General features: G+C 44.6%; 1 protein-coding gene across 2 annotated transcripts; it reads left to right on the top strand.

Annotated features, from left to right (window-relative positions):
* Nucleotides 1-134: 134 nt before the first annotated feature.
* LOC140721467 (uncharacterized) lies at nt 135-21,985 on the top strand. Of its 2 annotated transcripts, none has more exons than XR_012097384.1 (2): nt 135-306; nt 21,642-21,985. XR_012097384.1 is itself a non-coding variant. In XM_073036292.1 (2 exons), the coding sequence occupies exon 2, from the start codon at nt 15,804-15,806 to the stop codon at nt 17,343-17,345; it is 1,542 nt and encodes a 513-aa protein (XP_072892393.1). In that variant the 5' UTR covers nt 135-306; nt 15,411-15,803; the 3' UTR covers nt 17,346-18,581. The 2 variants fall into 2 exon arrangements, 1 of the variants encoding a protein (XP_072892393.1); XM_073036292.1 differs by lacking the exon at nt 21,642-21,985 and adding an exon at nt 15,411-18,581.
* The last annotated feature ends 1,232 nt before the right edge of the window (nt 21,986-23,217 follow it).

The raw sequence follows: 23,217 nt of genomic DNA, 5'->3' as shown, positions 1-23,217 counted from the left end.
ATAAAAGATTGTTCACTGAGATCATTATATCTACCTTCAACATTTAAATTTCAGTGAGTTTTGCTCTTAGTAACATTAAGCAGAAATGTTTGGTTCTCCTTTCTATTGTCAATGTGCTTCATTATCTTTCATGTTAAAGTTAGACCTGCGGTGAGAGATTTATTGGAAGAAAAACCCAACTGGAAGCAAACCACAACTGAAGACAGTGGAACATCAACAAGTGAACCAGCCCGAGGATTGAGAGCGTCAACTGGAGAGAACCCATCTGACTCATAGAATCCAGTGATTCAGTCAGGAGAAAGTTTGGTGAGTCTCATTTACTGAAACACTGGTCCTTTAGACATTACATACCTGTAAAAGGAAGGTAGGAAATTGTTGGAGTGAGACTGAATGTGCCCAGAGGAGCCAGTTATGCCTCTGTCAGATCCAGTTGCAATCACTCCAGGTCTGGTAATGTGCTTCCAGCAGCCCAGTCCTTTAAAACCACTCCCATTCTGTGGAAGTCGAATCCAGATAAAGTCACTCAGAGACCGTATAAATACAAACTCTTTACTCCAAGCACCTGGGCTTACTCAGTTAGTCGTTCAAACAGGAACAGTCATAGACTGTTTATGTCGTTAGTGTCGTTAGTATCCAATCCACTAACTGACTAACAATTCCCCTTACACCACAGATATATCTGTCCAGATATCCACCACACAAGGCAGGCTGGAGCCAAAGTTATTTACTATATTACAGCCCCTTAATTTAAATTACAAAATAGTCATAATGGCTTAAACACACAGAACGGACTGAAGCTGTCCTATCTCTACGCATGAGTGCACAATTCAGATAAACATCCAGAAACCCTAGCTAGCTGCCCTCAAGAAGAAATATGGCTCAGCATGGCTTAGTACATTGGCTAATCATCAGCAATTTCTTTCAGAAGAACAGGCGGCTATTGTTTAAGGAAGTGTTAACCCTTTTACATACTTTACCACTCCCTCCTTTTGATCATTACATGATCAACAAAGCCGTAATTTTTTTTACAGAGAGAGCAACCGTGTACAGCATTGACTTATCAATGAATAAAAACAGTACACAACAGTAATTATAACAATGATATGCACAACTATTAAGCCATAATGCAATATCATGCCTCACATTTTACCAAACAGGAATTCAAATACTACCATTTCGACCCTTCGGTGAACCTGTGTAAATCCTGCCCTACTTTCTTGATGCTGTCAATCTCCCTGGCAGTGTGCTTGGAGAGGGATGTAATGTTAGTAGACTCATCAGGGATATAGGTGCAGCATTCTGTGTCAATAATAACACAGGTTCCCCCTTTCTCAGCTTGGATAAAATCTAAAGCCATACGATTCTGTACGACTGTTTGCCGGATTGCAATCATTTCAGTTGATATTTCTGTTACTTGGGCCTTTGTTTCTGTCAGGGCCCCTGCAGTATTGTGTCCGGCTCCTCAAGTGCCTTAGCCAAATTGATTATCTTTGGTGGATTCCTGGCTACTCCATAGGAGAGAAAAGTGATCATCCAAAATCACTCAGTCTCAGTTATTCCTCTCCGCTGCTGGGCACCTGCAAGTATGGCCAGGATGCATGTTTCCCAGTCTAGGAAGTTGCGTTTGGTGGCCCTAGTTCTACCTGTTTGGCATCGGTGTGACAGAGACACAGAAATGTGTTAACATGGGGACCCCGGATTGTGGGGTGATCCCTCTCAAAGACATAAACACGAACACCACTGTTACATACCTGTAACAATTTAAATGAACCAGCAGCAATAGACCACACATGGAGTCTGGTTTTGATGTTAACACCACTATCTTTATTTGTATCTACTTATAATATAACAACTTAAGCAAAACAATCAAAAGGGACCTTGGGGTTCAAATCCATACATCCCTCAAGGTTGCTGCACAGGTTGATAGGGTGGTTAAGAAGGCCTATGGTATGCTAGGCTTCATTAACAGGGGGATTGAGTTCAAGAGTAGAGAGGTCATGTTGCAACTCTACAAATCTCTGGTGAGACTGCACTTAATGTTCAATTCTGGTCAACTCATTATAGGAAGGATGTGGACACTATGGAGAGGGTGCAGAGGAGATCTACCAGGATGTTGCCTGGTTTGGAGAACAAGCCATATGAATCAAGGGTAGCAGAGCTGGGACTTTTCTCTTTGGAGAGTAGAAGAATGAGAGGGGACGATAGAGGTCTACAAGATTATGAGAAGCATAGACAGGGTGGATCTGTTTCCCAGGGCAGCAATAGCAAATACCAGAGGGCATATGTAAAAAATTAAGGGAGGGAAGTCTAGGGGAGACATCAGTGGTAAGTTATTTTACACAGAGGGTTGTGGGTGCCTGGAATGACTTGCCAGGGATGGTGGTGGAGGCTATAACATTCGGGATATTTAAGTGCCTCTTGGACAGGCACATGGATGAAAGAAAAATAGAGGGTTATGTGGTAGTGTGGATTTAGTACATTTTTTAAAGGATTATATGGGTCGGCACAACATGGAGGGCTGAAGGGCCTGTACTGTGCTGTAGTGTTCTATGGTTAACAGTGTTATGTGTATACATATGTGTAAATATAACTCCCAAACCATTGAGCTCAGGGAATACCAAGCTTAGAGTCTTAAGATGGTAAAGTATGAAAGTTCAGCTCATCCACGGAATAAATGATGTGAGAGAGATATTTGTAATCGAAGGTGAATGTCGAGAGTAGGCAATTGCTTCCAATTCCACAAGTTCCACGGTGGTAAAACAGGATAACAGTCGCCGAAGATCTTATCCGTCTTCGTTCCAAATCCACATATGAATTATCACCAAAACTAGCTGATAACAGGGGTACCGTCTTCAAAGGGAACTACCACCCAGGCAAGGGTTAACACACAGGTAGATTCCACAAGGTTCTCCCAATCCAGATCCAACACACAAAGTATAACTGACAGTGATTTCCACAGAATACCTTTCTCACAAGTGGTTACCACATAACACACCTGAATCCAGTTAAGGGTTAACAAAAGTGGTAGCCACGGGATACTCCATCAAAATCCCCATATGGATTATAGGAATTATCACCAACAGTGATTTGTCACGGGTTACCCTGTACAAGTGAATTACCACCCCAGGCAAGGGTTAGCACAAGTGGTCTTCACAGGTTACTGCCAAATGTAAAGATCCACTCGAGTGGATCAAACAAAGTGACAATCACACATTCAATAGACAATAGGTGCAGAAGTAGACCATTCGGCCCTTCAAGCCTGCACCGCCATTTTGAGATCATGGCTGATCATCTACTATCAATATCCAGTTCCTGCCTTGTCCCCATATCCCTTGATTCCCCTATCCATAAGATACCTATCTAGCTCCTTCTTGAAAGCATCTGGAGAATTGACCTCTACTACCTTCTGAGGCAATGCATTCCAGACCCCCCCAACTCTCTGGGAGAAGAAGGTTTTCCTTAACTGTGTCCTAAATGACCTACCCCTTATTCTCAAACCATGCCCTCTGGTACTGGACTCTCCCAGCATCTGGAACATATTTCCTGCCTCTATCTTGTCCAATCCCTTAATAATCTTATATGTTTCAATCAGATCCCCTCTCAATCTCCTTAATTCCAGCGTGTACAAGCCCAGTCTCTCTAACCTCTCTGCGTAAGACAGTCCAGACATCCCAGGAATTAACCTCGTGAATCTACGCTGCACTTCCTCTACAGCCAGGATGTCCTTCCTTAACCCTGGAGACCAAAACTACACAAACTACACAATACTCCAGGTGTGGTCTCACCAGGGCTCTGTAAAAATGCAAGAGGATTTCCTTGCTCTTGTACTCAATTCCCTTTGTAATAAAGGCCAACATTCCATTAGCCTTCTTCACTGCCTGCTGCACTTGCTCATTCACCTTCAGTGACTGATGAACAAGGACTCCGAGATCTCTTTGTATTACTCCCTTACCCAACTCTATACCGTTCAGATAATAATCTGCCTTCCTGTTCTTACTCCCAAAGTGGATAACCTCACACTTATTCACATTAAACGCCATCTGCCAAGTATCTGCCCACTCATCCAGCCTATCCAAGTCACCCTGAATTCTCCTAACATCCTCATCACATGTCACACTGCCACCCAGCTTAGTATCATCAGCAAATTTGCTGATGCTATTCTCTATACCTTCATCCAAATCGTTAACGTAAATGGTAAACAGCTGTGGTCCCAATACCGAGCCCTGTGGCACCCCACTAGTCACCACCTGCCATTCTGAGAAACACCCATTCACCGCTACCCTTTGCTTTCTATCTGCCAACCAGTTTTCTATCCATGTCAATGCCTTCCCCCTGATGCCCTGAGCTTTGATTTCACCCACCAATCTTCTATGTGGGACCTTATCAAATGCCTTCTGAAAATCGAGGTACACTACATCCACTGGATCTCCCCCATCTAACTTCCTGGTTACATCCTCGAAAAACTCCAACAGATTAGTCAAGCATGATTTACCCTTGGTAAATCCATGCTGGCTCGGCCCAATCCTATCACTGCTATCTAGATATGCCACTATTTCATCCTTAATAATGGACTCTAGCATCTCTCCCACCACCGATGTCAGGCTGACAGGTCGATAGTTCTCTGTTTTCTCCCTCCCTCCTTTCTTAAAAAGTGGGATAACATTAGCCATTCTCCAATCCTCAGGAACTGATCCTGAATCTAAGGAACATTGGAAAATGATTACCAATACATCCGCAATTTCCAGAGCCACCTTCTTAGTACCCTAGGGTGCAGACCATCTGGACCTGGGGATTTGTCAGCCTTCAGTCCCATCAGTCTTCTCATCACCGTTTCCTTCCGAATGTCAATATGTTGCATTTCCTCTGTTACCCTATGTCCTTGGCCCATCCAGACATCTGGAAGATTGCTTGTGTCTTCCTTAGTGAAAACAGATCTAAAGTACTCATTAAATTCTTCTGCCATTTCTCTGTTTCCCATAACAATTTCACCCAATTCATTCTTTAAGGGTCCAACATTGTTCTTAACTATCTTCTTTCTCTTCACATACCTGAAAAAAAAAGCTTTTGCTATCTTCCTTTATATTCCTGGCTAGCTTGCGTTCGTACCTCATTTTTTCTCCCCGTATTGTCTTTTTAGTTAAGTTCTGTTGTTCCTTAAAAACTTCCCAATCATCTGTCCACCCACTCACCTTAGCTCTGTCATATTTCCTTTTTTTTAATGCTAGGCAGTCTCTGACTTCCTTTGTCAACCACTGAGGCCCCTTTCCCCCCTTTGAATCCTTCCTTTTCTGGGGGATGAACTGATTTTGCACCTTGTGCATTATTCCCAAGAATACCTGCCATTGCATTTCCACTGTCTTTTCTGCTAGGCTATCCGTCCAGTCAACTTTGGCCAGCTCCTCCCTCATGGCTCCATAGTTTCCCCTGTTCATCTGCAACACTGACACCTCCGAGCTGCCCTTATCCTTCTCAAATTGCAGATAAAAGCTTATCATATTGTGATCACTACCTCCTAAAGGCTCCTTTACTGCGAGATCGCTTATCAAATCCTGTTCATTACATAACACTAAATCCAGAATAGTCTTGTCCCTGGTCGGCTCTGGTACAAGCTGTTCCAAGAATGCATCCCGTAGGCACTCTACAAACTCCCTATCCTGTGGTCCAGCACCAACCTGATTCTCCCAGTTCACCTGCATGTTGAAATCCCCCATAACTACTGCGACATTACCTTTGCCACATGCACGTATACCTTTGTACATTCATTTCCCAGGTCTGATCTCCCTGCAGCCATGTCTCCGTTATCCCAACAACATCATAGTTACCCATTCGCACCTGGGCTTCAAGCTCATCCGCCTTATTCCTGACACCGTGCATTCAGATATAGAATTTTTAACCCATTTCTCCTCTCTCTGTTTGAATTGCTGCCTATTGTGCTTAACCCAGCTCCCCGATCTCCCATCGGGCTATACGCCCCTAGAATTTTGTTGTCCTTCCTACATTTACTTATTCTTGCAACACATTTAACTCCATGTTCAGTCAGACCATCCCTCTCTACACGAGTCCCCCTTATCGCTTGTTCCGCCCCACCTTCCTCTACGACACACTTAATATTCCGGAACCGTGTAGTCCCCACCTGTCCTTTATTCATCCTCTTGCTATCCTCTCTCACATTCTGGATCCCCACCCCCTGCAAATTTAGTTTAAACCCTCCCAAGAAGCTCTAGCAAACTTCCCTGCAAGAATGTTAGTACCGCTCCAGTTCAGGTGTAAACCGTCCCTTCGGAACAGATCCCACCTTCCCTGGAATAAGGCCCAATTATCCACAAACCTGAAGCCCTCCCTCCTGCACCATCCTCTCAGCCACGTATTAATTTTTATAATCCTCCTGTTCCTTGTCTCACTCGCACGTGGCACAGGTAGCAATCCTGAGATTGTTACCCTGGAGGTCCTGCTCTTCAGCTTCGCACCTAACTCCCTGAACTCCCTACGCAGGACCCCCTCACTCATCCTACCCATGTCATTGGTCCCTACATGGACCACAACATGTAGATCCTTGCCCTCCCTCTCGAGAATAAACTGCACCCGATCTGAGATGTCTCGGACCCCGGCACCAGGGAAGCAACATACCATCCGAGACTCCCGATCTTCCCCACAAAATCTCCTGTCCGCCCCCCTGACTATAGAATCCCCTATCACTACTGCTCTCTTCTCTTCCCTCCTCCCCTTCCTAGTCGCGGGTCCAACCTCAGTGCCAGAGACAGGACCACTGCAGCTTGTTCCTGGTAGGTCATCCCCACCAACATTATCCAAAACGGTATACTTATTTTTGATGGGAACGGCCACTGGGGTGCTCTTCTCTCTCTGTCTGCTCCCCCTGCCTCTCTTGACTGTCACCCATTTGCCTACCTCCTTTCTTTTCGGTGTGACTGCCTCCCGATAACTCTTATCTATCTCTGCCTCTGCCTCCCGAATGATCCGTAGTTCATCCAGCTCCTGCTCCAATTCCCTAACTCGGTCTGATAGGAGCTGCAGCTGGATGTACCTATTGCAGGTGTGGTCATCAGGGACAACTGTGTTGACCCTGACCTCCCACATACTGCATACGGAGCACACCACTGCTCTAAGCGTCTCCCCCATTACCTGATCCCAGATTAGTCAGAATAAATGAAAAGCAGCCAAAGTCTTCTTGCCAAAGTCCTCTTGCGCCGAAGCCCGCTGAGCCAAAGCCCAGCACTCTGCTCCTGCGCACTCCGCTGCCCGCACCGACACTGCCCGCTCCTAAAAGTGGGTCGCTTTTTAAAGCCCGCGCTCGCCACTGACGTCACCCGCGCTCGCGCAGCTTTACCTTCCTCCTCAGGTATTTTCCAGGTAGGTCCGAGGGTCTTGGCCTACCTACAACGACTGATCCTCCGATCTCCAGTCGTATGTCGATCACAAGCACTCCTTACTCCCGCTCCTAAAAGTGGGTCGCTTTTTAAAGCCCGCGCTCGCCACTGACGTCACCCGCGCTCACGCAGCTTTACCTTCCTCCTCAGGTATTTTCCAGGTATTTGCTGGATCGATAATCAACCCACCCTTGTGGGCACAGGAGAGTTCAAACACCGAACTTCGGCCACTAGATCCTTTGTTTCGAACCTTCCATCTTCTTTCTTTCTCTCCATCTGACTGTCTGTCTCTGACTGTCTTTGCTTAAATAAAGCAAACTGCGAGCTATGTAAACGCAAGCTGTGAGCAAGTGTAAACACGCTGTAGAGTCAAATAGTTCCACCCCTCCCTCTCTCTCAGTAAGAATCAAACAGGAGCCGAGAAAGCCGGCGGCTGACGTCACTCAGGCAATCTCTCTTAAAATGACAAGAAACCTAGAGGTTCACCACACCACGATCAACCAATACCTTTTCCTTTAGTCTGAGAGAGTCCTTCTACTCAGTTCCTTCAGTAACACGATTGTAGTCTGTTTGATGTATCCACCGAGATTGCCCCTTCAGTCTCAGAGCCGTGGAGTGGTCAGTAACACCTAATATGGTCCTCTCCACCGAGGTCTGAGTTTCCCTCAATCCCAGTTCTTGGTCAGGACAAAATTCCCAGGTTCTAGGGTGGGATAGTCACTCCTCTCTGCAGGGTGGTTCTCTTCCTTGTAAGCCTGTTGTACCTGTGAATGTAATGCTTGGAAAATTTTGTTCAGTTGGCATATGTATTTCCCCATCTCTTCCCCGAGGGTATGCATATCCAATTTACCTGGTAGACTTTCTGGGAACAATGGTGCACAAGGTCTTGGTCCACAGGGTGTCCTCATGGGCCGTCCATAAATGATTTCAGCTGGTGACAACACTGTTTTCCCCTGTGGGGTGACCCTCATGTAGAATAGGTCTAACAGTGGGACCTTCAACCAAGTGAGTCCAGTCTCCGCTGTTAGTTTGGCCAATTTACTCTTCAGAGTGCCATTGACTCTTTCCACTAAGCCAACGGCCCGTGGGTGGTGTACACAGTGGAAATGTTGCTTGATAGCTAGTTTGTTACACACCCCTTCGCTTGCTTTCGCCACAAAGTGTGGGCCATTGTCAGAGCTCAGCATCTCTGGCAGGCCGTACCTGGGAATTATATCCCGTAATAATACCTTCACAACAGTCATAACAGTATTATTGGTAGTTGGAATAGCTTCAATCCACCTGTTAAATGCATCTATAATAACTAAGCAGCATCTATAGCAATGTACTCTAGGCAATTCAGTAACATCAACTTGTAGACACGAAAATGGTCAAGGAAGTCGTACCCGGTGTGCAGGGTGCAGGTTAACAACCATTCCCTCCTTTTCCAGGTGTGTGCAGAATTGATCAATATAGGTAAAAACTGTGTAGGAACACAAACCTGTTCCGCTGGGGTGATCCAGAAACCTCGGTCGGGGTCTTTCTGGCACCCCACCTGGAACCACAGCTTGCACTCCTCCTCAGAGGCGTCCCCCTGAAAAGTACGTACCTCCCACATGTCTGGCAAACTCGTTCTGCTTGAGTCATGGAGGATTGCTTGATGGGAACCCGAGGAGACTACAACTATCAAGGATTGTGCAGCACTTTTCACTGTCTAATCTGCTGAAGCATTGAGTTTAGTGACCTGGTTGGACATGCGGGTGTGGGCCGCACATTTAATAATAGCCAAAACTCGAGGTAGCTGTTGAGCGGTGAGTAAGTTGTTTACAAAGGAGGCATTACTAATGGGGTGGCCAGAGCAAATCAGGAATCCCCATGTTCCCAGAGAGCCCGGTAGTCATGTACAACTCCAAATGCATAACGGGAGTCCGTGTAATTGTTCGCACTTTTATCTGTTGCTAGGATACAGGCACAAGTCAGAGCAAACGGCTCAGCCTTCTGGACGAGACAGCTGCTTCAAAAGAGGCCTGCTCAATTACTTCACTGTCAGTTACTATCGCATCATCAGAATATTGTTTCCCTGCTGGATCCACAAAAGGGCTTCCATTCTCATAAAACATTGCCTCGGGCTTGAGGGGATATTGCAGAGTGGATGGGAGAGTCTGTCCTTCTTTCATGGTGATCCAGACGGGGGGCAGTTTTAGAAATTAACAAGCAAGGCCAATTTCATGGCCTGAGATTGCCCAGAGATGGGGTACAGCCTCTTGGGTTCGGTCAATATTAAAAGAGTGTCTTACCAGATGTCCTGTCTTCACCTGAGTCCTTCCAGTATCAGAGTTGGCATGCGGCCAAGTCTGGCCAGCCTCCCTTGGTGCTGGAGGCTTGTTTCATCAGGGTGTAGGCAAGGAACCCTAGGCTCTTTGGCTTGAACCCAAGGCAAACCCTCACGGTGGTATGGGGAACCACCTGTCCTGTCTGTCGCCAAAGGAAATCCAGATCTTCAGCCAGTAATGCACTGTTCTCTCTTCCTTTAACCTCTCTAATGTGACTGGGAACTTTGTCCCTAGAGGGGTGCATAATACTGGCTTTTCTCAATCCCCCTGGAATTCCACCTGTAGTGGCTGTGTATGTGAATACGTGCGTTCCGTGCCTTCGAACCCAGACAGAGTGATATTAGTGTTTGATAGCTGGAATCCATTTTCCGATATAATTTCCTGATTGAGAGTGGTTGTGGTTGCCGGCATATCAATCATAAATGGAATTGGAATTCCAGCAACTTGCAATGTTCCGTTGGGATCTTCCTGAGGGGTGGTACTCACGGCAGTAAGCATCCTTGCTTGTTAATTTGAAAACGGGTTGTTGTCCCCACCTGTCCCTTGGTAGGTTTTTGTTCCCATTTCTGATCCCCAGATATCGCCCTCTCGCATCCTTCTTCCCACTGAACATCTTCACCTTTAATATTAGTTCCCTTCAGGGTTGATTGGGATTTGAAAGTCAGGTCCCAACAATATGTCAAAGCTTGTCACATTCGATTTTGGTCACTGTCAGGCCAATCCATATTATTTGTTTTAATCATGTTGGCTAATTTAGTTGGTAAGTATTGGAGCAGTAGGGAGTTAAACTGGGGGGACAGATTCCCATCTTTACAGGCTTGGTCAGAAGTTGTTCAGACCTCAGATAGAGTCAGCAATCAAATGGCTGAGCATGGTGCGATGAATGTGCTGAGCTGTGTATATCACAATGCAAGAAGCATCGTAGGAAAGCCAGATGAGCTCAGGACAGGGAATTACGATATTGTAGCCATGATTGGGACTTTGTTGCACCCAACAGTCTGAGGGATTTAGAGGAACAAATTTTTAGAGAAATCACAGACCATGCCAAGAAACAAAACTTGATGCAGTAAGTGATTTGAACTTTCCATATATTGACTAGGACTCCCAGAATGTAAAAGGACTAAATGGGGTAAAGTTTGTCAAATGTGCCCTTAATCAGTGCGTAGGAATCCCGACGTAGAAGTGTGCAATAAGCTGTTAGGAAATGATCCAGGGCTGATGACTGAAATTAGTGATCATAATGCCATGCGATTCAAAAGTAAATATGGAAAAAGAGAGGTCTGGGCCATGGATTGATATTCTAAATTGGAGAAAGGTCAATTTTGATGGTATCAGAAAGGATCTGATAAGTATGGTTTGCGACAGGCTGTTTTCTGGCCAAGGAGTACTTGGTAAGTGTGAGGCCTTCAGAAGTGAAATTTTGAGGGTGTTGCGTTTGTATGTGCCTGTAAAAATAAAAGTTGAAAGGTAAATGGTGCAGGGAACCTTGGTTTTCAAGAGATATTGAGGCCCCGGATATTTTATTCTTCTGAATGCCTCAGACAGTTGGGTGCTACCAAGACTCATTAATGACTACAAATCATAAATCCATGCGAGCTCATCTGACTTTTTTTTTGTCATCTTCTGTTGGTTTCTAAAAGCTTCCCAATAGTTTTTGCTCTTTTGTTTGCTCTCTCTTTGGTCTTTATGTTGGTTTTGGCTTCTCATTTCAGCCATGGTTGTGTCATTCTGCCTTTCCAATGCTTCCGCTTCTTTGGGATGTATCGATCACTCAGCTCCCGAATTGCTCCCAGAAACTCCAGCCATTGCTGCTCCGTTGTCACTCCTACCTTTCCCCTTACAAGTTTGGCCAGCTTCTCTGTCACAGAAACATGGAGAAGTTCAGTACAGAAACAGGCTGTTTAGCCCACCTAGTCAATGCTGAGAACACATTTAAGCTGTCTAATGCAACTACTTGCACTTGGTCAATCACCCTTCATGGCCCTACCATCCAAGTACCTATCAAACTTCTCTTATTGTTGAAACTGGGCTTATATTCACCACTTTTGCAGGCATCTCATTCCACACTCTCACGACCATTTCATTAAAGAGATTCCCAAATGTTCCCGTTAAATTTTCACCTTCCCCACTTACCCATGACCTCTGGTTGTCATCCCACCCAACCTCAGTGGAAAAAGCTGTTTGCATTTACCCTCTCTATACCCTCATAATTCTAACAGATCCTCAAAGCAATGTATAATTTACTTTCTGATCTTTAGACCCTTTTTTAGGGCTATAAAGTGATGAGGGGCATTGATCGTGTGGATAGCCAGAGGTTTTACCCCCAGGGTTGAAATGACTAACACGAGGGGGCATAGTTTTAAGGTGCTTGGAAATAGTTACCGAGGGGATGGCAAGGGTAAGTTTTTTACTTAGAAAATAGTGTGTGTGTGCAATCCACTGCCAGCAGTGGTGGTTGAGGCAGATACAATAGGGGTTTTTAACAGCCTCTTAGATAGGCACATGGAGCTTAGAGAAATAGAGGGCTCTGTGCTAGGGAAATTCTAGGCACTTTCTGGAGTAAGTTACGTGGTTGGCACAACATTATAGGCTGAATGGCCTGGAATATGATGTAGATTTCTATGCTCAATGATCTATATTGAACAGTGAAATAACATCTCTTCTTTAATCTGTACAGGGTCCATGATTTTAATGTGGCATTTTCACACTCCAATACACAATTTCACACTTTCTCTCCCATCTGCTTTGGTTCCATATGTGCATTGCCATTCTGGTCTTACAGAGAACCAACTTTGTGCCTTAAAATCCTTTTGCTCTTAATCTATCTCTGGAATCCCTGATGATTAATCTTTTCTGCAATGGCAACCTCATGCCTGCTTTTAGCCATCCTGACTTATCTCTTATGTGTTCTCTTGTATATTTTATACTTCATAAGAACCTGCCTGCCTATCCCTGTTAAGAAACTCCATTTTAGTGCTTCACCAGGGTCTCAATATCTCTTGAAATCCAAGGTTCCCTGCAGTTTCTATCTTTACCTTTTATTCTGACAAGCACATACCCGCTTTGTACTTTCAAAATTTCACTTTGAAGGACTCCCACTTACCAAGCACACCTTTGCCATAAAGCAGCCTGTCCCAGTCCACAGTTGCCAGATCCTAGTATCTTAATTCCAGGTGTTGATCCATTCCCTGAACACATCCACCTTTCCTATCATGTTCCTTGCATTGAGATATACAGGGTTCAGCATATTCACTGCACCATGCTCAACGTTTTTCATTCCTGACCTTGTCTGAGGTCTGAACAACATCTGTCTCCACAACACCAACACTATCTGTTCTGTTATTCAGGCATCCATTCCCCCTGAGATGTTAGTTTAACCCCCCCTTACCCCCACCCCCCACCATGCAGCTCTATCACCCCTTTGGTTTTCATCTCCCAGATCAATAAAAAGGAGGTGCATACAGGCAGATAGGAACAAATGGGCTACTTGTGAGATACAGGAAATTCAAGTGAACACTGATGAAAGAAGGCATGAGGCTGCCCCAGCAGACAAGGTGAAGGAGAATCCTCATGGATTCTGCAGATATGTTAAGAGCAAAAAGATTGCAAGGGAAAAAATTAATCCTTTACAAAATCAGAATGGTAATCCGTATGAGAAGACAAAATAGATGGGGGAGATTTTTTCTGCATTCGTATTTACTCAGGAGGTGGACACAGAGTCTATAGAAGTGAGGCAAAGCAGCATCAAATTCATGGACCCTGTACAGATTACAGAGGTGGAGGTGTTTGCCGTCTGAAAGCAAATTGCCATGGATAAATCCCCAGGGCCTGACAAATTGTTCCCTGGGACCCTTTGGAAGACAAGTGCAGAAGTTGTCGGGGCCCAAGCACAGATATTTAAATCATCCTTAGTGACAGGTGAGGTACTGGAGGATTGGAGGACAACCAATGTTGTTCCGCTGTTCAAGAAAGGCTCTAAAAATAAACCAAGAAATTGTACATTGGTGTGCTTGACATCAGTAGGGGGAAAGTTATTGGAACTTCTGTGCAGGAACTGGATATATAAGTATTTGGATAGATGTGAATTGATTAAGGATAGACAACATGACTTTGAGCTTGGTAGTTCATGGCTCACCAATCTTATAGAGTTTCTCGAGGAAGTTATCAGGAAATTGGATGAAGGCAAGGCAGTGGATGTTGTCTACATGGACTTCAGCAAGGCACTTGACAAAGTCTCATTTGGGAGGAGGGTCAAGAAGGTTCAGTCACTCAGCATTCAAGATGAGATAGTAAATTGGACGAGACACTGTCTTTGGGAGAAGCCAGAGTGTGGTAGAAGATGGTTGCCTCTCTGACTGGAGGCCTGTGACTAGTTGTGTGTCATAGGGATCAGTGCTTGACCTGTTGTTGTTAGTCATCTATATCAGTAGTCTGGATGATAGTGTGGTTAACTGGATCAGTAAATTTGTGGATGACACCAAGATTGGGGTGTAGTGGACAGCGAGGAAGACTATCATGGCTTACAGTGCGATCCGGACCAGCTGGAAAAATGGTTTGCGAAATGGAAAATGGAATTTAATGCAGACAAGTGTGCGGTGTTGCACTTTGGTAGGACCTACCAGTGTAGGTCTTACACAGTGACTGGTTGGGCACTGAGGAGTGTTGTAGAGGAAAGGGACCTGGGAATACAAGTCTGTAATTCACTGAAAGTGGTATCACAGTTAGGTAGAGATGGAAAGAAAGATTTCAGCCCATTGGCCATCATGAACCAAAGCACTGACAACAGTAGATAGATGAAAGTTGTAAAAGAGGTTCCGAGAGTTCAGAGAAAATTCACAAGGATTTTGTCAGGTCTGGAGGACTTGGGTTACGAGGAAAGATTGAACAGGTTAGGACTTTATTCCTTGGAATGTAGAAGATTGAGGGGAGATTTGATTGTGATAGAAGGGCATAGATAAAATGCAAGCTGGCTTTAACCACGGAGATGGTGTGGAACTACAACCAGAGGCCATGGGTTAAGGGTGAAAGGTGAAATGTTAAGGGGAACATGAGGGGAAACTTCTTCACACAGATGGTCATCTGGGTGTGGAATGAGCAGCCAACACAAATGGTGAATGCGAGCTGGATTTCAACATTTAAGGAGTTTTGTGTAGGTACCTGAATGGTAGGGGTGTGGGAGTGGGGAGTTTAAATAGTTTAGCACAAGCTAGATAGCCCAAAGGGCCTGTTTCTTTGTTGGTACTTTTCTGCAAGAGCCTTTAACAGCTGTGCGGACCAACCATTGATCTCAGCAAGAAATTTTTATAAGGCATTAAAACTGTGGCACTTTAAGTTAATAATACATATAAGAAAATCCCAGCGGCACGTCAAGAAAGACTATTTGTGTGAGAATTTTTCAGTTACTGTGTGGCCAGGCACCCATGCAGCTCAGCAGGAACAGGGAATAATACCAATGGAGGGAGACAAACTGAGCCAAGGCACAAATTGGAGACTGCAGAAATGCCCCATTCCTATAGAAACAAGAAGAGCATCAGGGAATTGATGGTTATCCCAGATACCAGCACTGTGCCCAGTTAGAAGATGATTTCTCTGTGCAACTTGGGTGGAACCTCACTGTAACAGTGTGATGCTGGATCAGACCTTGGCAACTCAAGTAATCTCATCCGAAGTGTTGTCCTACACCCAGTGATGGATTTTGTAAATCTTTTTACAGGTTAAAAACGAGAAGGAATTTGTCTCCCGGAAGCTCAGACATGGCACACCAGTTTTGCTGTCTCTGTCTAGATAATTAAGAAGTGAAGCAAGGGATTCAATCGACCATCCTACCTGATCAGACTACGGGGCAGGATTCACTCAGTCATTTGACCAACTGGCACGCCCGTCATTTTACACAGGGGAGAGCCCATTCTTCTGCTCAGACATTGGGAATGGATTCAGTCAGTCATCTCAACTGAAGGTACATCAGCAAGTTCACACTGGGCAAGGTCATTCACCTGTTCTGTGTGTAAGAAAGCACTTAGTCTGTCAACCCACCTGTGGACACACCAGTCAGAAGCTGGTCATCTGCTGAATTTCTGGGAAAGGATTCACTCGGTCATCTGACCTGATGGCACACCAGCGAGTACAGACCGGGGTGCGGCCATTCACTTGCTCGGACTGTGGGATGAGATTCACTTGGTCATCCACCCTACAGAGTCACCAGCAAGTTCACACTGGGGAGAAGCCATTCACCTGCTCAGACTGTGGGAAGGGATTCACTTTGTCATCTCACCTACTGACACACCAGCGAGTTCACACTGGGGAGAAGCCGTTCACCTGCTCGGTCTGTGGGAAGGGATTCACACAGTCATCCCACCTACAGATACATCTGCGAGTTCACACTGGGGAGAAGCCTTTCACCTGCTCAGAATGTGGGAAGGGATTCATTGATTCATCCACCCTACAGAGACACCAGCAAGTTCACACTGGAGAGAGGCCGTTCACCTGCTCAGTCTGTGGGATCGGATTCACTCAGTCATCCAACCTGAAGAGTCATCAGCATGTTCACACTGGGGAGAAGCTGTTCATCTGCTCAGACTGTGGGAAGGGATTCACTCGGTCATTTGACCTAATGGCTCACCAGCGAGTTCACACCGGGGAGCGGCCGTTTACCTGCTCAGACTGTGGGAAGGGATTCACTTTGGCATCGAAACTAGTGAGACACCAGCGAGTTCACACTGGGGAGAAGCCATTCAACTGCTCAGTCTGTGAGAAGAGATTCATCAACTCTTCCAGCCTACTGACACACCAGCGAGTTCACACTGGGGAGAAGCCATTCACCTGCTCAGTCTGTGGGAAGGGATTTACTCAGTCATCCCACCTACAGAGACACCAGCGTGTTCACACTGGAGAGAAGCCATTCACCTGCTCAGAATGTGGGAAGAGATTCACTGATTCATCCACCCTACAGAGTCACCAGAAAGTTCACACTGGGGACAAGCCATTCACCTGCTCAGAATGTGGGAAGAGATTCACTGATTCATCCACCCTACAGAGTCACCAGAAAGTTCACACTGGGGAGAAGCCATTCACCTGCTCAGTCTGTGGGAAGGGATTCACTCGGTCATTTCACCTACTGACACACCAGCGAGTTCACACTGGGGAGAAGCCATTCACCTGCTCAGTCTGTGGGAAGAGATTCACTGATTCATCCAACCTGCAGAGACATCAGTCAGTTCACACCGGGGAGAAACCGTTCACCTGCTCAGTCTGTGGGAAGGGATTCACTTTCTCATCTAAACTGAAGGTACATCAGGTGGTTCACACTGGGGAGTGGCCATTCACCTGCTCAGTCTGTGGGAAGGGATTCACTCGGTCATTTCACCTACTGACACACCAGCGAGTTCACACTGGGGAGAAGCCATTCACCTGCTCAGAATGTGGGAAGAGATTCACTGATTCATCCAACCTGCAGAGACATCAGTCAGTTCACACCGGGGAGAAACCGTTCACCTGCTCAGTCTGTGGGAAGGGATTCACTCAATCATCTAAACTGAAGGTACATCAGCGAGTTCACACTGGGGAGAAACCGTTCACCTGCTCAGTCTGTGGGAAGGGATTCACTCAGTCCTCCACCCTACAGAAACACCAGTCAGTTCACACATTCTGAACTATTCACCTGCACAGAATGTTGGAAAGGATTCATTCAGTCATCCCAACTACTGGCACACCAGTCAGTTCACATTCTTATTAATTCCTTGCTTTTGCTTGCTGAGGACATTCATTTTAAGAGAGAGAGTGATTAAGAAGGCAAATCAGTCGGGCTTGCAGCTTGTTTACATCGCTCACAGCTTGTTTAGTTTTAACCGAGGACTCAGACACTCAGAGTCAGGCGGAGATGAAGGAGGAAAAATGGAAGGATCGAAACCAGGGAACTAGTGGCCAAGGGTCACTGTTTAGAGCTTTCCTATGCCCACAAGGGTGGGTTAAGTGTTGATTCACCATACATCGAATGTGTGGTTATCACCTCATTTGATCCATAGGTGTGGATCGGATTTGGGGTATCCTGTGAAGACTACTTATGTGTTAACGCTTGGCTGGGTGTGGTGTGATAATTCACTTGAAGGCGATACCCCTTGTGACGAGTCACTTTCGGTGATAATTCGTATGTGGATTTGAAACGATGAAGCATAAAATCTACAGCAACTGTTCTCTCGTTTCACCACAATGGAACCTTTGGAAATCGCCGTAATTGCCTTCTCTCGACATTTACCCTGGATTACAAATATCTCTCTCTCATCACCTATTCCGTGGATGAACTGAACTTCCATACTTTACCATCTCAAGACTCTAAGCCTTGTTTCCCGCGAGCTCAATAGTTTGGGAGTTATATTTTGTTACGCCTGTGCCCCAACTCTGAGGGGCTGAAGGGTACAAAGTAGCCCCCACCTTTTTGAGAATCGCAAGATCGCTATTAATTCAGGTCAGGAGACGCAAGAAATGAGAGAAAGACACGCAGAATCCACATGGGGTTTGGAATGTCCTGGCCCCTCAGCGATACAAAGCCACGGGAAACGGCCATTGTCTCTTGGAGACAGAATTGTGTATTGAGTACTGTAGTATTTATTTGAAGTCCTCAGGGAATGAGCCGAGGGGGCTGGCTGAGGGATTGCATCATCCCAACCTGATTGACATCTGAGACCCCGTGAGTAAGGATAAAAGAGGGTCTGGGGAACAACCCCTTTAGACGCACCAGGAGAAACGATAGAAATCCCATGACAGCGTTTAATAGCGACTGCCGGTGGTGACTTGTGTGTGTGTCCATCCTTGCTCGGATGACGAGTTTTCCACAGAACGGCTTAGCTAAAGGACCGACTACAAAAACGGAACTCTCGAAGGATCGACATAAAAAGGAAAGCAGGCAAGTTTAAAATATCTGTCTCTCTTGACTCCAACAAAAGGCTGGAGCCTGCATGAACTTGAGTGACTTTTATATTTCCATCAGACAATACATCGGACAATCCCCTGGACAACGATAGAGTTATTTCTTATTGATTATTATTATACCCGCTCTTTTAGATTTAGTATTGACGACGTATATTATCTGTATGTTTGCATTGATATTATTTTTGTGTATTTTTATCAATAAATACTGTTAAAAATAGTACCATCAGACTTCAACGGACCTCTCTATCTTTGTTGGTAAGTGACCCAGTTTTGGGGTACGTAACAATTTACACACACATATATACACATAACACTGTTAACTTTTGTTTATCTTGCTTAATTTACTTTATTATAAGTAGATACTAGTAAAGATAGTGGTTTTAACATCAAAACTAGACTCCAGGAGTAGTCTAGTTGCTGGTTAATTTCTAAAGCTTTAGTTTCTAAATATTTGTTCATAACAAAATTGGGGCCTGCATCTGGGATATGAACAAATTTGAGGGCGTGTTGATTAATTAATTATTGATTTCATTGGGGAAATCCCTTTCGATTTATTTGTCTGCAAAATCAGCAGCAATGGATGTTGATAAATGTCTGGAAGCACCAACCTCTGAGGCATTAGAGGACGCCAGAAGGATCGTGGTGTTGTGTATTGTGAAAAGGTTTAAACTTGCTACGGTGAAATTGACAATGAGGAAGGCACAGATGCAGAGGATTATAGCTGAACATCATGTATCTGAGGTGTGTTTAAAGTGGAGGATTTGGAGGTGTTTCCTGAAAGTAATCCTAGTGAGCTTGAGCTCCATTACAAGTTAGAAAAGTTAAAGATGGAGGCTGCGGAAAGGCAGAGGCAGTTTGAGGCTAGAGAGGCAGAAAAACAGAGGGAGGAAGCAGAAAGACAGAGGGTGTTCGAGCTGGAAAAGATAGAGAGATTGCAGCAAAGGGGTCTAGCGTTAGACACTGGTGATAAGTTTGAGGACAGTCAGGAAGTTAAATTGGTACCTCCACTTGACGAGGCAGAGGTTGATAAATACTTTCAGCATTTTGAGAAGTTGCTCAGAGTTTAAAGTGGCCAAAAAGGGTTGGCCTATTCTCTTACAATGTGTAATTGAGGGGAAGGCTCAGCAAGCCTATTCTGCTTTGACAGTTGATGAAGCAGCTGATTATGACATAGTGAAACAGGCTGTGCTCAAACTTACAAGTTGGTCTCAGAATCATACAGGCAAAAGTTTAGAAATTCAAGGAAATGTGTGAACCAGACTTATATGGAATTTTCTTGTGAGAAGTTTGTGTTTTGGCTGGTGCAGATATTAAAATATAAATGATGATTTTAACAGCTTGAAAGAGTTGGTTGTAATTGAAGAATTCAAAAGGTGCGTCCCTGATGACATAAAGACGTATTTAGATGAAAAGGATGCTGCTACATTGCAGGAGTCTGCTAGATTAGCAGATGAGTTCGCTTTAACTCATAATGTTAAATTTACCCAGAATAAGAGTTTCCAAAAAGAGTAGAAGCGATCACCAGGGTAAACCAGAAATTAAAGCTGGGACTAGTGACACGAGTAAGGATGTAGGGAAGCGGTTGAAGGAGAAATATTCTGGTCTTACTTGTTACTATTGTAAGAAGCTGCCATATGATGGCTAACTGTTCTATCCTGAAGAAGAAAAAGAAAAAGGAGGCAGTCCCAAATGCCTGTGTTCAGTATGTTGAAGCACCTATAACCCCACAGGGTTCTGAACATTCTGTTGAGACTCAGTTAAGTACTGAGAGGTCTGACCGAGTTAAGAAGGGATTTGATTATTTTAGGTCCGATGGGTTTGTATTAGTAAAGGAAGGGTCTACGAAGGTACCAGTGAAAATTCTTCAAGATGCTGAGGCTTCTCAGTCACTTATATGAGACAGCGTTCTAAAGTTTGGTGATAAGACTGACACTGGTGAGGTAAATCTTATTAAAGGTATTGGGGGCGGCGTGGTTTTTGTGCCATTGCCCAAGGTACCTTTACAGTCAGGGTTGGTTTCCAGACCTGTTAAGATCAGATTGTGCTCCAGTTTACTGGTGGAAGATGTTACTTTGCTGTTAGGGAATGACCTGGCAGATGGTAAAGTTGTTCCTGTAGTGCTGTTGACAACTAAGCCAACCACTGACGACCCTCAGATGGATTTTATCATTTATCCTTCCTGCGCAGTAACTCACAGTATGGCTAAAAAGTCTGCCGACACAGACAGTTCTGTGCAGCATGATTCTGATACCAGTGATAGCCAAAATCGGGATTCAGATTATGCTGACTTGTCAGGGACTTTTCTACCTTCATTGTTTCAACAGGATTCATGTAGACAGTCTGATGAGAAAGACTTATCCCTGTCTAGGAAGGAGTTTATAGCAGAACAGAACCGAGACCCTGAGATTGAAGCTTTAAAAGAAACAGCTCTCTCAGATGATGAGATTAAGAAAATGCAAGTAGGGTATTATCTCAAGGATGGTGTGTTAATGAGGAAGTGGATGCCACCTGCTACACCTGTGAGTGAGGAATGGGCAATTGTTCACCAAGTTGTGGTTCCTAAAGTTTACAGGACTGAAAATTTAACTTTGGCCCACAGTATGTCCTTAGGTGGCCATTTTGGAGTGAATTAAACTGTAAAAAGGATTATGAAGGAATTTTATGACCTAATTTGAGGAAAGATGTTGTGACCTTTTGCAGAACCTGTCACCCTTGTCAAGTTGTGGATAAACCTAATCAGGTCACCCCAGTGGCCCCACTCCGGCCTATACCTGTATTCGGTGAAACCTTTTCCAAAGTTATAGTGGATTGTGTTGGCCCATTGCCAAAGACTAAAGCTGGCCATCGGTATTTGCTAACTATTATGAGTACCTCATCCAGATTTCCAGAGGCAATACCTCTCAGGAATATTAAAGCTCAAACTGTGACGAAGGCTCTTACTAAGATTTTTACTCTATTTGGTTTGCCTAAAGCAGTCCAGTCTGATCAAGGAAGTAATTCTACATCTGGTTTATTCCAGCAGGTGGTTTATGAACTGGGAGCTAAATGAATTACATCATCTGCATACCATCCGGAATCACAAGGGGCTTTAGATAGATTTCATTCCACCCTGAAAACAATGAATAAGACATACTGTGTTGAAAATGGAAAATACTGGGATGAAGGAATATATTTTTTTTGTTCACAGTAAGAGAGTCAGTACAGGATTCACTGGGCTTTAGTCCATTTGAATTTGTATTTGGTCACTGCATGAGGGGACCTTTGACCTTGTTAAAGGAACAGTGGATTGATGGGATGTACATGTTAACTTCTTAGACTATGTTTTGAAGTTCAAAAACAAACTACACCAGTCCTGTAGCCTAGCAAGACAGAACTTATAGATTTCTCAAAGCAAAGTGAAGCTTTGGTTTGATAAGCAGGCTTGTGAAAGAAAATACCAGGTGGGGGGTAAGGTGCTTGCCTTATTTCCAATGTGGATGAATCCAGTTATGGAGAAATTCAGTGGACCATATGAAATAGTCTCTCGTTAATGATGTGAATTATGTTATTAAGACACCTGACCGACGCAAACCAACACAGGTGCTACACATAAATATGATACAGACTTATTTCGACAAGCAGGCACCATCTGTGGGTGTTGTTATCAAAACATATGAATCTGGCAACCCTGAGAATGAAACAATTAACTCATCTGAGACTTTTCACAAGCCAAACACGGTCCCAGTTAGGCTAATGAACTCGGTTGTTCAAGAAAACATTGATAATAAGTTGGCTCATCTGCAGCCAAAGCAACAACAACAGCTGAAGAAATTAATTCTGAAGTTTAAAGGTTTATTTCCCAATGTTCCCAAACAAACCACGGTCGCAGTACACGACGTAGATTTCGGACCAGCCAAACTGATTAAACAACACCCATATTGCATGAAGGTAGAAAAGTGTAAATTGGTTGAGCAAGAAATTGAATATATGCTGAACAATGGTATTATTAGGCCTGTGATTATGGACTGTGCCTCCAAGAACCATGTCTGTAAAAGAGAGAGAGAGAGAAGAGCACAAGCAGCTTGTTACAGAGACAGATAGAGCGGAGGGCCTGCATGATGGACAGCTGGTGTTCAGCACAATGGTATTTCAAGGAGTGTTGCTGTTTGTTTTTTGGGACAGGCAGACACACAAAGGCTAGTGGGAAGAGTTGTCACTGAAGTTTTAAATGCCCATGGGGTGGGGGGGGGTGGCGGTGAGGATCAGTTAAGAGGAATCAGTCTGTGCCTATTAGTGCATGTAAGAGCGACCCTGTGAAATCTGCTAGAAACCCTTGCCTGGGTTGGTAGACTGTCACTTGAAGATGCTGCTCTTAAGTTGGTCATGTTTGGCTAACTTGGAAGATATGGAGGACATCGGAAGAGGGTCGATGACACCTGTTTGGATGCCAAATCTCTCACTCACTTCAATCCCGTGAACTCAACTAAATATCCTTACCACACCAGCGTAAGACTGCATCATTTACCAGCTAAGTTTGGGAAATATATATTTACACCTATATATGCATAACACTGCTAGATTTTGCACTGATTATGGAAAGGTAAATGCAGTAACAA

This window comes from Hemitrygon akajei, unplaced genomic scaffold (assembly GCF_048418815.1).
Source record: "Hemitrygon akajei unplaced genomic scaffold, sHemAka1.3 Scf000056, whole genome shotgun sequence".
Lineage (NCBI taxonomy): Eukaryota > Metazoa > Chordata > Chondrichthyes > Myliobatiformes > Dasyatidae > Hemitrygon > Hemitrygon akajei.
The sequence above is the reverse complement of the archived record's forward strand: the minus strand, read 5'-3'. Positions and strand labels throughout refer to the sequence as shown.